The sequence below is a fragment of the Saccopteryx leptura genome, chromosome 7 (assembly GCF_036850995.1).
Source record: "Saccopteryx leptura isolate mSacLep1 chromosome 7, mSacLep1_pri_phased_curated, whole genome shotgun sequence".
Lineage (NCBI taxonomy): Eukaryota > Metazoa > Chordata > Mammalia > Chiroptera > Emballonuridae > Saccopteryx > Saccopteryx leptura.
The window spans coordinates 62,087,282-62,100,384 of NC_089509.1; the positions used below are offsets into that span (position 1 = coordinate 62,087,282).

At 54.6% G+C, this 13,103-nt stretch overlaps 2 protein-coding genes across 2 annotated transcripts; both read left to right on the forward strand.

The window, feature by feature from the left end:
* Positions 1–1,758, forward strand: HOXD13 (homeobox D13). The gene is made up of 2 exons (XM_066346080.1): positions 1–772; positions 1,508–1,758. The coding sequence occupies exons 1-2, from the start codon at positions 1–3 to the stop codon at positions 1,756–1,758; spliced, it is 1,023 nt and encodes a 340-aa protein (XP_066202177.1).
* A 5,011-nt stretch (positions 1,759–6,769) lies between these two features.
* HOXD12 (homeobox D12) lies at positions 6,770–7,728 on the forward strand. Its single transcript, XM_066346458.1, has 2 exons — positions 6,770–7,343; positions 7,490–7,728. Exons 1-2 carry the CDS (start codon positions 6,770–6,772, stop codon positions 7,726–7,728), a joined length of 813 nt encoding a protein of 270 aa, XP_066202555.1.
* Positions 7,729–13,103: the final 5,375 nt, after the last annotated feature.

Sequence of the window (13,103 nt, forward strand, 5' to 3'; positions counted from 1 at the left end):
ATGAGCCGCGCCGGGAGCTGGGACATGGACGGGCTGCGAGCGGACGGCGGGGCCGGGGCGGCCCCGGCCTCCTCTTCCTCCACCTCCTCGGTGGCGGCGGCGGCGCCCGGCCAGTGTCGCGGCTTCCTCTCGGCGCCAGTGTTCGCGGGGACACACTCCGGGCGCGCGGCGGCGGCGGCGGCTGCGGCGGCGGCGGCGGCCGCGGCGGCCTCGGGTTTCGCCTACCCTGGGACCTCTGAGCGGGCGGGCTCCGCCTCGTCGTCGTCATCCTCGGCTGTGGTCTCAGGGCGCCCGGAGGCTCCCTCCGCCAAAGAGTGCCCTGCGCCCGGGGCGGCCGCTGCAGCGCCCCCGGGCGCCCCGGCTCTGGGCTACGGCTACCACTTCGGCAACGGCTACTACAGCTGCCGCATGTCGCACGGCGTGGGCTTACAGCAGAATGCTCTCAAGTCGTCGCCGCACTCCTCGCTGGGAGGCTTCCCGGTGGAGAAGTATATGGACGTGTCGGGCCTGGCAAGCAGCAGCGTACCGGCCAACGAGGTGCCCGCGCGAGCCAAGGAGGTGTCCTTCTACCAGGGTTACACCAGCCCCTACCAGCATGTGCCCGGCTACATCGACATGGTCTCTACCTTCGGCTCCGGGGAACCTCGGCACGAGGCGTACATCTCCATGGAGGGCTACCAGTCCTGGACGCTCGCCAATGGGTGGAACAGCCAGGTGTACTGCACCAAGGACCAGCCACAGGGCTCCCACTTCTGGAAATCATCCTTTCCAGGTAGGGAGGTGGTGGGGCGGAGGAGTGGGAAGGACAGGAAAGAGGGAAGGAAGGAAAAAAAGGAAAGGACTTGCAGTGTATGCCCCTACTTGGGAGTGGGCGCCTGTCTTTCTTTCCCAACCAGGGTTAACTCACTGGGAACAGTTCGGCCAGTTAGTGTGAAATCTGTAAATTCCTCCCTTGATTTAAACTTCCTCTTTCACGCCCCTTTTCTTTTTGTGTACGGGCACAGGCCTGTTTTTCTTCTAAAGTTGAAGGTCTCTGTGTGCTCTTTACTCAGTCAGGTCTTGGTCTCTCCTCCCCAAAGAGGTCTCAAGAGTCAGGCCCTACTTTTCAAGGACAAGAATGCCCCAGAGTAACCGCTAAAGTTAACCAGTTTTAAATACAAGAAATCAACGCTTGAACAAACAGCTTGCATTTTTTAAATGTCTGTATATGGTTTGTATGTGCGAACCGATATTTGCAGAAATTGTCCTTATGAGCGTCCCCTATCACCACGCCATAAAATCTCAGGCTTGTTAAGGTGCCGGTTTGAGAAACCATGATGATCCATCAAATAGGCCTTCACTTTGAAGTGTAAATAATCTTTCCTTGATCACATGTAAATAATAATAAAATATAAACAATTTAGCTTTCTTCAGCCCCTGTAGCCGCTCCATAAATATGCACACACATTCCCAGCTGGATGCTCCAGATATTCTGGTCTAATATTTCCCGTGCCGTTTTTTATACCAGGGGATGTGGCTCTAAATCAGCCAGACATGTGTGTCTACCGTCGGGGGAGGAAGAAGAGGGTGCCCTACACCAAACTGCAGCTCAAAGAACTGGAGAACGAGTATGCCATTAACAAGTTCATTAACAAGGACAAGAGGCGGCGGATCTCGGCTGCCACGAACCTATCCGAAAGACAAGTGACCATTTGGTTTCAAAACAGAAGAGTGAAAGACAAGAAAATCGTCTCCAAGCTGAAAGATACTGTCTCCTGATGTGGGCCGGATTGGCCACAGAGCGTTTAAATGCTTCCTGTTGTCTCCAAAAGACCTTTGGAAAGACTTGAATATGTATTTAATTCCCCCCACCCCCTGCCAGTAATGGCAAATTTTGTGAATTGTTTTTCTCTCTTCCCCTTATCTGGCTCTAAACTTTTTGCTACCCAACCTGACTGTGTAGTTCTGTTTCTTACTTGTTTATTATTGATTTTGTTCTTTTCTAGGTTTATTTTCTATGGTGTTTTTAATGTTCTGTTTCTCCCTCCAGGCCAGTATTAAGGACTTAAAGTATTTTTGTATACCCCCCCCCCCATGAATTTCAAAAGTGCCATTCTGATTTTAGGGTTTTATTTTTTAAAATCACTTTACATGCCTGTTTCCAGCACTGATTATCTTCATAATCCATTAGGGCAGAACTATTTGCAGTCATTCATGTCCTGTAATTAAGTAATTGAATCATTCGCTCTCAGCAGTTGCCCCGAAGCAAGTGAAAACAGCTCTGGGCAGGCAGTGCTCAAGGGTCACTGGGAATGTCTAAAAACAGGAGGCTGGAGGTACTGTGATGGCTTTAAAAGCAGCTACCTTATTAAATAGGGTTTGTATTGATATTGGAATGAAGACAATCTTTTCATCTTTGGGTCTTTCACTTGCTGTTGTAGTTGTGTGTGTTTAATACACCTTTTAGATTCATGCTTTTATAATCTTTAATTTGAAAATAATGTGTCCTCATGGATACCTTTACTACCCCAGCTCTAGGTGCAAATATTTAAATGGCTGCCATTGTCAGAGGTACCCGTGGATGGTATAAATAAATGCACCTCCCTCCTTGGTCTATGGAACTAGAATTGAGGCCATTTCCTCCATTCATGGGTGGGAACTTTTATCCAGAACCCACTGAAGAACTCGACTGTCTGAACAAATGCATTGGGCCTCTCTCAGAGCTGTAAAACATGTAACAAATGCAAAAATTGTGGAGCTCTAAGGTCCAAGAAGAAGAAAAAGAAGAAAAGATGTTTCTGAAAGTGATAACTACTTTTAAAGTGCTGCATATTTATACGACTGAGAGATTATTTTTGTAGATGAAATGTCTGTGAGCTGGGATATGTGAGCAGTGCTTCAGGCATTTAAAAATCACTTTTTACTCCTAGGGAGATGCAAATAAACAGAACTCTCTCATTTCCTCTGAGTCTTTATACATTTGTTTTATTTTCCAAGTTTGTGTTGCATCTAGAAACTGTTCTTATTTATTATTAAATCTTGTTATCTGAAACATGATTGATCCCTATAAATTAAGAAAAAACGCCATTTCTGGTCTCCGGAACCTCCAGGCTCTCCAGTTCTGCGACCCCTCCCCACTCTTCTCGTGGCTTTAACATAAACAGTGATGTCTTTAAGAGGATATAACTTGTGGTGTCTAAAATAATATTTTTTACCAGATCACCTCAAAGACGTGAATAAAATTTCAGTTCTCTTTCAATATCATCATTTTATTCAAACAGTTTTATTTTTAAATCAACACGTATGTGCCTGGGTACAGAAAATCATGCTCACTTGGAGGGCTTCTTCCTAGCAAGGCTGTTATAAATATCTACTCTAGGAAGATCTTGAAATTAGGCATATCCATATTTGGCAATTGAAAAAGAAACATTTCAGCTTATGCCTTATCGCCTTCTCCCAGCAGCCTGCACACAGCAATTGAAGACTGAAACCATAATTATACACCCGAAAACTCTAGGTGCAATTTTTAGGCACTACAAACTTTCTTTTTGCTTCTCAGGGAAACGGCCGGTTAGGAATAGGGTGCCTCTTCATTGTTAGCACCGAGGCACAATTTAGTGGTTGCTAACTTTTTGGTATGTAAGCTCAATAAAGATGTTTAAAACCTTAAACAATATGTAAACTGTTCTGGCGGGCGGGCGGGCTTCTTTACGGATCTGCCAGAGAAAGCACAGAGTTTCCAGGTTCGAAGCTACTTTCGTTTTCTCTGGCCCGGCTTGATTTCTTCCATATCTTGCAACTGATGGCGGGGCGGCCAACTTTGTTTTAGTAATGAGTGAGAGACGGTAACATACACGCTGAGAGAGAGAAACAGAGGGAGGAGGAGAAGTGGCGATCGCTCAAAAGAACCCCTGAAAATGGGGCCACACTGTCCCAGACCTTCCACTTTGGGAAGAATTGCTAACTTTATCTGGTTTTCTCACAAGACATGTTTTCACCCGAAACGGGCCTGTTATCCCTTCTTCTCCAACGTTATTTCGCCCCCTTCTTTCTCGCAACTTCCAGACTACAGGACTGCACTCGATTTCCCGGGTTCATTTCTCAGGTTTCCTGTAAGTGGATGAGGGCAATTGCCTTGAGGTTTTCCTTTCATCTGTAGTTTGCCCGTCAGTTTCCTTCGGCCTAAGAGAAACAAGAGGTTTGCTGAAGATTAAAACTGCGCTCAAACGCGCTCCCGGTGGAATTTGAATTGATGGCTAAATCAATAACAGATGAAAACTTGGTTATTTATTTATACGAATTCCTTTTATATTCTGAATTGAGGAGGGAGGAAAGGAACCGGTCGGTGGGCTAGGCGCTGGAAGGGAGGCCCACGGGCAGCCGCGCTGTGCTGGGAGCTTCGGGGAGAGGCCTTTCCTTCGGGTGGAGACTGAGAGGCCGCGAGGAGAGCGCCTCCGAAACACAGCAGGTTTCGAGCGCCGCTGGTGGAGAATCAAGGCCCGAGCGACTGCGCGTGATTCAAGAGGCGAGGGAGGCTTTGGAACGGGGACACACCGCCAGACAAAGGGGCAGCTGCGATGCTTCCCCGTGCCTGGCAGCCTGCCGAGTCCCTCTGGCTTCGCTGTCCCGGCCAGCCTTGCCGCCACGATCTCCGGCTTCCCGAGACGCTCGGACACGCCTGGCAGCGGCCCGTGACCGCACCGGCTAGCGACCCCAGGCCGGCTGCGCCGCCCTTCACTGTTGATCTTGACCGTGCGGCTGCGCCTCGCCAGGCGTGGAGCTCGCTCGCCATCTCCTGGGCAGTTGGCGGCATTGGCAGAGCGGGCCGTTTAGCTCCGTGGCCAAGTTTGCTTTCCCATTCTCTCGTCTACTAGACAAGCCTCCTGCCTCCTCCCCCATCGCCGCACTTCCTCCCCAGCTGCCAGCTCCCAGCTTCACGCAGACAACTTTGCTTGCTGGACCTCGGAAATCATAAACTCAGGAGATGAGGTGGGGCGGCTGGGCACCATTCTGAGCCAAGGAGAAATGAAAGAAGTCTAGTTGTTCTAGTCTTTTCTTTTTCTCTCTTACTTAGTTACTTTCTATCTTTAGTCCCGAGAGGCGAGCCGCAGCTGTGTGACCGCCTAAGGGTTCGGAATAGACTTGGAAATACCGGAGAATTTCTGTATACTGAGACGGGAGGAGAGGAGATGTCAGGGCCCCCTGGAGCTGGGGTTTTCGGGCCTGGCGTGGCGGTAGCTCTTCAAAAGCAGAGTTTCCAAAAATGAGAGACTGGGTCCCCTAAGCCCCTAGGAATTGAGGTTGCAGTTTGTGTCTATCCCACTCGCCCCCATCAATAAAGGATGGGAAGCGGAGTGCGTCTCGCTGTCTGAGCTAAGGAAACTGACACAGCCTTGGGGAGCCCCCGCCCTGCCCACCCCCACCCTCCACCCCCGCCCCGGAGCGGGAGGAAGAGGCCGATTGCGTTCCCCAGAGCCGCCCAATTGGTCGCCATAACTCACACAATAAAGTCGCAGCGCGGTGGTCAGCCTTGCCCTCCGGCGGCGCCTGTGTGGTCTCAGTGCCGGAGCTGGCAGTCTAACCAATTCCAGCTTGGCTCGGGGACCGTGAGGCGGGCTGCAGGCTGGGGCGGGCTCCAGTCACGGGGTCGTTGGGGCTCTTGAGACCAGAGGCAGAAGAGGAGGACTCCTAGCCCTCTGGCCAGACTAGAACGCGGGCCTGCTGCGGGGGGCTGCCACATTGCTCCTGGCAACCGAGCGCTGCCCCGCCCACCTCGGTGTTCTCCAGACCTCGGAATGCGCCAGCCTCCCGCGCTCCTGGAGGCGCTGAGCAGAGGAATACTGCTAGCCCTCTTCCTCTGGGTGCCTCGCTGTTCCTGATCTGTGGCTCTGGCTCTTCTCTCCTTCCACACCAGGTCCGGGGAGCTCAACCTGCTCTGCTCGCCACAGAGTGGATAAACACCTTGGACTTCTGTTTTGCAGGATGTAGTCGCCAAAGTGACTCCCGGAGATAAAAGGTATATAGCCTTTGGCCAAACGGGCTGCTCGGTCCCGGCCTCCCCAGGAGCAGGGGGCTTGGTATGAAGAAGCGGCCAGGAGTATTGTGAATCTTCTTTCCTGGGCGCCGGACTTGGGAGAGTTTGTGATGCACTTCTCAATCAGCAAATCCCTGGGACTGTGCCTGCAGCCTGGGGCCCAAGGCTCAGGCAGCACTTGGGTATTTCCTGCCAGATCACCGGTAAAGAGTCCTCTCCAGGGAGAAGGGACGAGGAGGGATGGGGAAGGAGTAGCATTGCTCGGGCCTAGGTATGGAGCTGGTTGCTCCACAGAACTACGGAGTCTTCGGACAAGCCGAGAGTCTCACCATACTGGAAAAGGCCTCAGCTGCAACTTAAAACTGGTAGAAGCAAGCCTGGCCCAGGTAAGCGGCAGAGAACTGGAGTGCGAAGCCAATCAAGACCGAGAAGGGTCCCAAGGGACACTCGGGCAAAGGCGCCCTGTGCCTGGTGCCCCGGATTCCTGACGCTGAGCCTGGAATCTCGCAGAGGCTTCTCTTTCGCTCAATGCGCCTGGGCTCTTCCTGGCAGCTTTGTCCTTCGCCATCGAATATTGAGGGTGTTATCATAATACCCTGAAGGGGGGGAAAACGGGTCGGGGGATGTAGGCGGTGCTGAAATGACCGGCTTTGAAGAACCTGCAGGCAAAGTTTCGTCCAATCGTCTGAGCCTGTCCTCTTATTCCTGGTTGTAACTAAATACTGCTGCAAGCGCAGCCGAAGCCCTTTGTTGGAGATGTGTGAGCGCAGTCTCTACAGAGCGGGCTATGTGGGCTCGCTTCTGAATCTACAGTCGCCCGACTCCTTCTACTTCTCCAACCTGCGGCCGAATGGAGGCCAGCTGGCCGCGCTTCCCTCCATCTCCTACCCGCGCAGCGCGCTGCCCTGGGCCACGACGCCCGCCTCCTGCGCCCCAGCGCAGCCTGCCGGTGCCACCGCCTTCGGCAGCTTCTCGCAGCCTTACCTGGCTGGCTCCGGGCCCCTCGGCCTGCAGCCCCTGGGCGCCAAGGACCGACCCGAAGAGCAAGCCAAGTTTTACGCTCCCGACCCGGCCGCTGGGCCCGAGGAGCGAGGCCGTGCGCGGCCGCCCTTGGCCCCCGAGTCTAGCCTGGCTCCCGCGGCCCCTGGCCTCAAGTCAACCAAGTACGACTACGCGGGCGTGGGCCGTGCCGCGCCAGGCTCTGCGGCCCTGCTTGAGGGGACCCCCTGCGCCGCCGGCTTCAAGGACGACGCCAAGGGCCCGCTCAACTTGAACATGACAGTGCAGGCAGCGGGCGTCGCCTCTTGCCTGCGACCTTCGCTGCCCGACGGTAAACGGTGGCCATGCTCCCCGGGCCAGACTGGGCCGGAATGGGAGGCGGGGTGCCGGGGAGAGAGCCTCGGGGAAGGGAGCCTCCGGGGGCGGGCCGGCGACAGGGCGCGGGCTGGGCTGACTCGGGTCGGGGCTGTGTTGCAGGCCTGCCGTGGGGGGCGGCCCCGGGGAGGGCCCGCAAGAAGCGGAAACCCTACACCAAGCAGCAGATCGCCGAGCTGGAGAACGAATTCCTCCTCAACGAGTTCATCAACCGGCAGAAGCGCAAGGAATTGTCCAACAGGCTGAACCTCAGCGACCAGCAGGTCAAAATCTGGTTCCAGAACCGTCGTATGAAGAAGAAGCGCGTGGTGTTGCGTGAGCAGGCGCTGGCGCTCTATTAGTCCTGGGCCTGGTGGCAGCCAGGCCTGCGTTGTTGAGCCGAAGCCTGGCGTGGAGGAGGACCTGGGCCTGGGGCCTTTCCTCTGCTCGGTCCCCTGGTCCCAGTACTCTCCAGTTCCGTCTGCAGCCCTGAAAGCCCAACGGACGTTTGGGGGCCTGGCCAGTTCTGCGTCTACGCTGTCTCCTGTCCTGGAGGGGCTGGGAAGCAGCAGCGCAACCTTGGCCTTGAGCTTCCTCAGGGGTGGCCTGTGGTCACCTGTCTTCGCTTTTGGCTGAGGCATTTACACCTGAGCTCACTCCAGCTCCCTTTAGCTTGGATTTTTGCTTTCACTTAGGTTATTTTCCCTTTCCCCCTTCTTTCCAATTCTCTCTGCATTTAGCAAGCACCTAGCTAGAACTCAGAGTGGCCTTGAATTTAGGAAGACCTCCTGGGCAGAGTGGGAAGGGCTGGAGCACAGTTGTGTCTATTTACAGCCAAAGCCTCTTGGAGTAAAGCCAGAATCTTGATTTCGGGAAAGGAAAACGGTGCCGCCACCACCCTCTCCTGTCTGCCCTGGCTGGTCAGGGAGGACAAAAGCTGCGCTAGACCTTCAGCCTTCGGGAGGAAAGGGGTGGGACTGTGGCCGCACCAACTCAGAGACACCTCAGCCTTAAGGCTGTGGCCGCACCAACTCAGAGACACCTCAGCGTTAAGGCTAGCCTGGCTCTTCCAACCGGGTGGGATGGACTGGGTGCTTCCTTCCCATGAGCGAGACAAGGGAAGCTGGGGCCCTGTGGCAAACCGCCCCGCCCAGTCAAGACCAGTAAAATTCCCCACTTCTCTCACCTCACACATACCTAGGCCAGAGCACTGAGCTCTGTAACTGGATCCCCAGAGCTTAGCGCTGATGAGGAGCTGCTAGTCTGCTTTGAGGCTGGGCTGCATTAGAAGAGGGGAAAATGTCCAGGGGCAGAAGAAAGGAGTGAGACAGTGGGAGGCGGAGGTCCTGTATTCCATCTATAAATATGGTTTTCCTGTCGAGGTGGGTAAAGGTGTCCGGCATGTCTTTCTTGAATTACAGAAATGGGCCGTTGCAGGTAGACGTGGAAGCTCCTTCACCAGTCAGGGGGTGGGCAGGGAAGGAGGCCCTTCACATCCTCAGCCTCTCGGACCTGTTCTCGACCAAACAGAGAGGAGCAGATGTGTTCCCCTCCCATCTCCACCACCCACTGACTCTACCAGGGACTCAACCACTGTGCGGTTCCGAGGCGCCTCTGTCTGGCCTTTGTGGAGTGGCGAGGCCAGGGGCCCTGCTAGTCTTGCTTTGTGGAGGTGAGGTTTCAGAAAGCCAGATGGAGTTGCCGTAGGTGTGCTGGAGCATCCTGCCTTAACCCAGTGAACCTGAGGGACTCCCTAAACTCCAGCCATCCTGCTGCTTTCTCTGTCCTTCAGAGAAGTAGCCCCCACCTCCAACTCCTGGCAAGATGCACAACAGCCAAAGAATTGAAGATTCCTTCCCAAAGTTCAGTGCTTTAGTTCAGGAGGACCAGGCCCTAGATCCAGAGTGAGCACCTCACAAGGGGCCCCTGAGCCTCGGCCCAACTGCCCTTAGCTGATGTTTAGACTAATTGCATTTTCTCTGCTATCTAATAGTTGTCATGCATGTTTTGTTTTGTTTTGATTTTGTCAAAGACAATAGCTTGTATATATCAGACATATAGAAATGTTTGAGTGGAAATAAATAACCAGGTCCCAGCCAAGCTGTCAAGGGACTGATGTTGATTTTTCAAAAACATTTTGGATTCCCTCGTAATGTTTTTCAGGCCACGAAATTCGGTTTTTTTCTTTTCTGGTTGCACATTACTGTAGGTATTGATTTGAATGTTCATTAAATAAGAAAATGTCTTCCAAGTCAGTCAGGAAATGGTGTATAAACAAAATGTGGCCTATGAACAAAATGCGTGTGAAATATCCAAAGAGGGGATTCATGGACAGATTTGAGTGTGTCTCACACACTAAGCAAACCCTCAACTTCTTGCAAGCAGGGGCTTCTGCATTTTGCCTAAATTCACAAGCTTGAAAGCTTGCTGTTGTCAGGGGGGCCGCCAAGATATGAGGTTCCTCAGATTTCAATACAAACATCTCTCCCTGCCATGTTTTGCTCAGGCTTCTCTGGAAAAGGCTATGCTCTGTGGAAAAGCTCCACACTGGCACCTCTGCCTGCAGCCCAGCAAGCTCCCTTAGGGAGTGTGGCCTCCGCACCTCCAGGCCTTCAGGCTGGGAAAGCCAGCGCCTGCTCAGTGCTCACCGTCCTCTTGCAGACCCCAGCTCAGCTAGCTCAGAGACAGAAGGAGAATTGCTAGCTTTTAGCAACTGGGATAGTTAACAAAAACACTGAATCTCTGATAAGGAGTTTTCAATGGTTCCAACGCCCTTTCCCTCGAGCGAATTTGATGCGTATTTTAAAAATATTTTTAAACAGTTCTTTTTAAAAATACAACGGGGGTGGGGTGGGAGGAAGCAAAAGGCTGGGGTGACCCTATTTTTAGAAATGTTTCTCCATCTTGTGGGGCTCAAGGAGGCGGTGGTACTAGGAGCTGGGTCTCTAAACATGCAAACAAAGGCGGAGGCCATACTCAGACCTCAGGTTTGGAGAGCTGAGTAAAGGACCGAGAAACCGGACTTAAACCCAGGCTTTGAGACAATATGTGAAGACCGGTTCTTTCTGATATATACCATTAAATCATCGTGCTCTTTCTCCTTATCCTGGGATGTGGGGTGGGAGGAGATATTCATGGAGACCACTCCCTAAAGAGATTGAAATTATTCTAAGTGTCTTTCGCTTATGGTTTCGGCAATGTTCTTCAAATCTACCCCTTTTACTGATCCGCACAAAAACCAAAGGCGGCGGTGTCCTCTCTCCCTTCCTAGCCGAAGTTCCAGCAGGGATTTGAAACTACGACGAAATTCGTAAGAAACAAGCGGCGAGAGAAAGGATGCTGAAATCTGAGTGCTCAACATTCCCTCTCACAAAGACAAATGCGTTCTCCGAAATGCTGCAGTCCAGGCAGGCCTCTTGACCGAGAAAAAGGTTTTGAAACGAGAAAAAAACTGCTTCGTCTGGCACTCAATCGGCTTGGAGCTCAGAGGGCCGAGTGGGGACGCTCTTAAGGCCTGGGGGCTCTCCCCAAGGGGCGCGGGCTGGGGAGGCTTCCGGGAAGCCGGTGGGGGTGGGGTGTGGAGGAGAAATCCAGAACCGCTGTAAATATTCAGTGTGTGTGCGTGGGGGGTGCCCCTCACCCCGCCTCCCCCAGCTGCACCCACCCACCTTGGTGGTGGTGGGGGGCGCGGCTCCTGTCCGATCTTCCGTGGACAAAGATGATCTCCCCACATTGTTTTGTCCTTCAGTACTTGACTTAGGAAGCCCATTCCTAAGGCTCTGCATTTAGGGACTGGCTACGGGTGTTCTCCCCGCGTTTCTCCTCGTCTTTCGTTTCCTTAAAGAGCATAAATAATTAAAGTTTGGCAGGGAGGAAGAGCTTTCTTGCAGAACTGTAGTGGCAATAAATGAAATGACTCAGAAACCCTTCCCCAGTCAGCTTTTACGAGAGCTGCCAGACAGTGTCTGCTCACGTTCTCCAGATACCAGGGGCACCCTGACAAAGTTAAGGTCAAGTTAGTGTCTTATCTTGGGTGGCTCAAAATGAGCGCATCGAGTCTGGGCGCTGCGCGGAACGCTGCCGCTCTCGGAGCCGCTGGCGGTGCCGGGAGTGTCCGGGAGGCTCCCTGCGCTTCGCGGGGGGCCGCGCCGGCCAGGACGAGGCCACCGCGCCGGGGGCTTCACGGTAGGTTCTCGGGAGGGACGCGCGGGTTGGGAGGTTGAGTTTTTCCTTGGGCTTGGGGTGAAGATCGAGGAGGGAGCTGGAGCCACAAGGCTAAGCGGGCTGGGCCCAGAACGAAAGCCCAGGCTTGGGTGTGGGGGTCGGGCCGTGCACGCGCGCAGAGGGGTCCCCCGGGCCCGGCTCCCCGAGACACTGTCGCGCTGCTGCCGACGGTGCACCCGCCCCCGCCGGAGCCCGGGTCCTGCCGGAGCCGCCAGCGCCATGTCGTTGAACTTGAATGGTTCGTCCTCCTCCCCATCTCCCTCCTAAGCGGTCAGCAATCTCTCCTTTGGGGTCAGCGAGATGGCGGCCCCACCCTGTGCAGAGAGAAGGTCCGAGAATTTTGTGTACCCCCAGATACATAAAGGCCCGGCTGGGGGCCCTCCGCTGCTGCCCCGGGTCCAGGGCCGCCGCAGGGCCCGTGTGCAGGGTCCCGGGAGCCATTTTAGGAGAGAGACCAGGGCGTCGACCAGGAGCTAGAAAGGCCGAGTTGGGACAGGGATGGAGATGGGGATCAGATAACTGCTGGCGGTCTGGCTGGAGAGCAGGGGCGAGCTGGAGTCGGGGCCGGGTGTCAGCGCGAGGAGGGCGCCCACAGGACGGGTGTCCTGAGGAGTGGGGGGGTTCCTCGCCCTCCAGTCCCCACGACCAGTTTACGCCGCATTCAGAGGGAAGCAGAGGCAAGAGGGGGCGGAGAACGCAAAGTGGGAGGGAAGAGGGAAGGGAGGATTAAAGGAGGAAGGGGGGACCGTCGGCCAGAAAACAGATATGAGCTCGACCACCCGCCTTTTCTCTGCCTTCGGCACTTTGGGCAGACCCCACCCTCGCGGGCACTGCAGTGGCCGGGGGGCCAGGGACAGAACCAGACTCCCAGCCTGCGCCGCCTGCCCTGGGCCGAGGGCTGAGGCCCACGACCCAGTGCTTCCGATTGCTGGGACAGAGGGATCCTGGGGAGAGGGGCAACTTCCTACCCTGCATTCTGAGATTTGGTATTTCAGGGGCTTCTTTCTGAGAGTCTGATTTACCTTCGGAAAGCGCTGGCTCGTCGGGAGGCGGGAGCCCAGGCCTCGCCTGGACCCTTAGGCTAGGAAAGAGGGAAGAAGCGGCCACGAGGAGACTGAGGCCTCGGGGCAAGTGGAAGGGGGCTTCTCAACGCTCAGTGGCACAGAGAGGCTGAGCCAGGAGGGCAGAGCTGCTGAGAGAGACCGTCCACGCTGAGGGAGGTGGGGAAAGGGAGAGGCAGTGGCCGTGCGGGCCCGGGGCACTGGAGGAGACTCGGGGAGACATGGCGGACGCCTAGGCCTTGGCGGGGCTCCGAGGCAAGGAAGGCTGGATATGAAGCAAGCTGGTCCCTGTCCAGGCCAGGAAACAGAGAGGGCGAGGAGGGCAGAGGCACGGATGGTTTGCCTCTGGTTCAGGAAGAGGAAAGGCTGGACACCCTGAGAAAAGGACGCCAGATCCTTTGTTCATCAGACCCCTCCAGCTCCTAGAGGGGTGACAGGGTATCTCCGATAGC

Excerpts from the sequence above, each read along its gene's own strand:
- HOXD13 (XM_066346080.1), top strand. The coding sequence starts at position 1 with ATGAGCCGCGCCGGGAGCTGGGACATGGACGGGCTGCGAGCGGACGGC. Across the intron at positions 773-1,507 it reads CTGGAAATCATCCTTTCCAG|GGGATGTGGCTCTAAATCAG; the intron begins GTAGGGAGGTGG and ends TTTTTATACCAG.
- HOXD12 (XM_066346458.1), top strand. The coding sequence starts at position 6,770 with ATGTGTGAGCGCAGTCTCTACAGAGCGGGCTATGTGGGCTCGCTTCTG. Across the intron at positions 7,344-7,489 it reads GCGACCTTCGCTGCCCGACG|GCCTGCCGTGGGGGGCGGCC; the intron begins GTAAACGGTGGC and ends GCTGTGTTGCAG.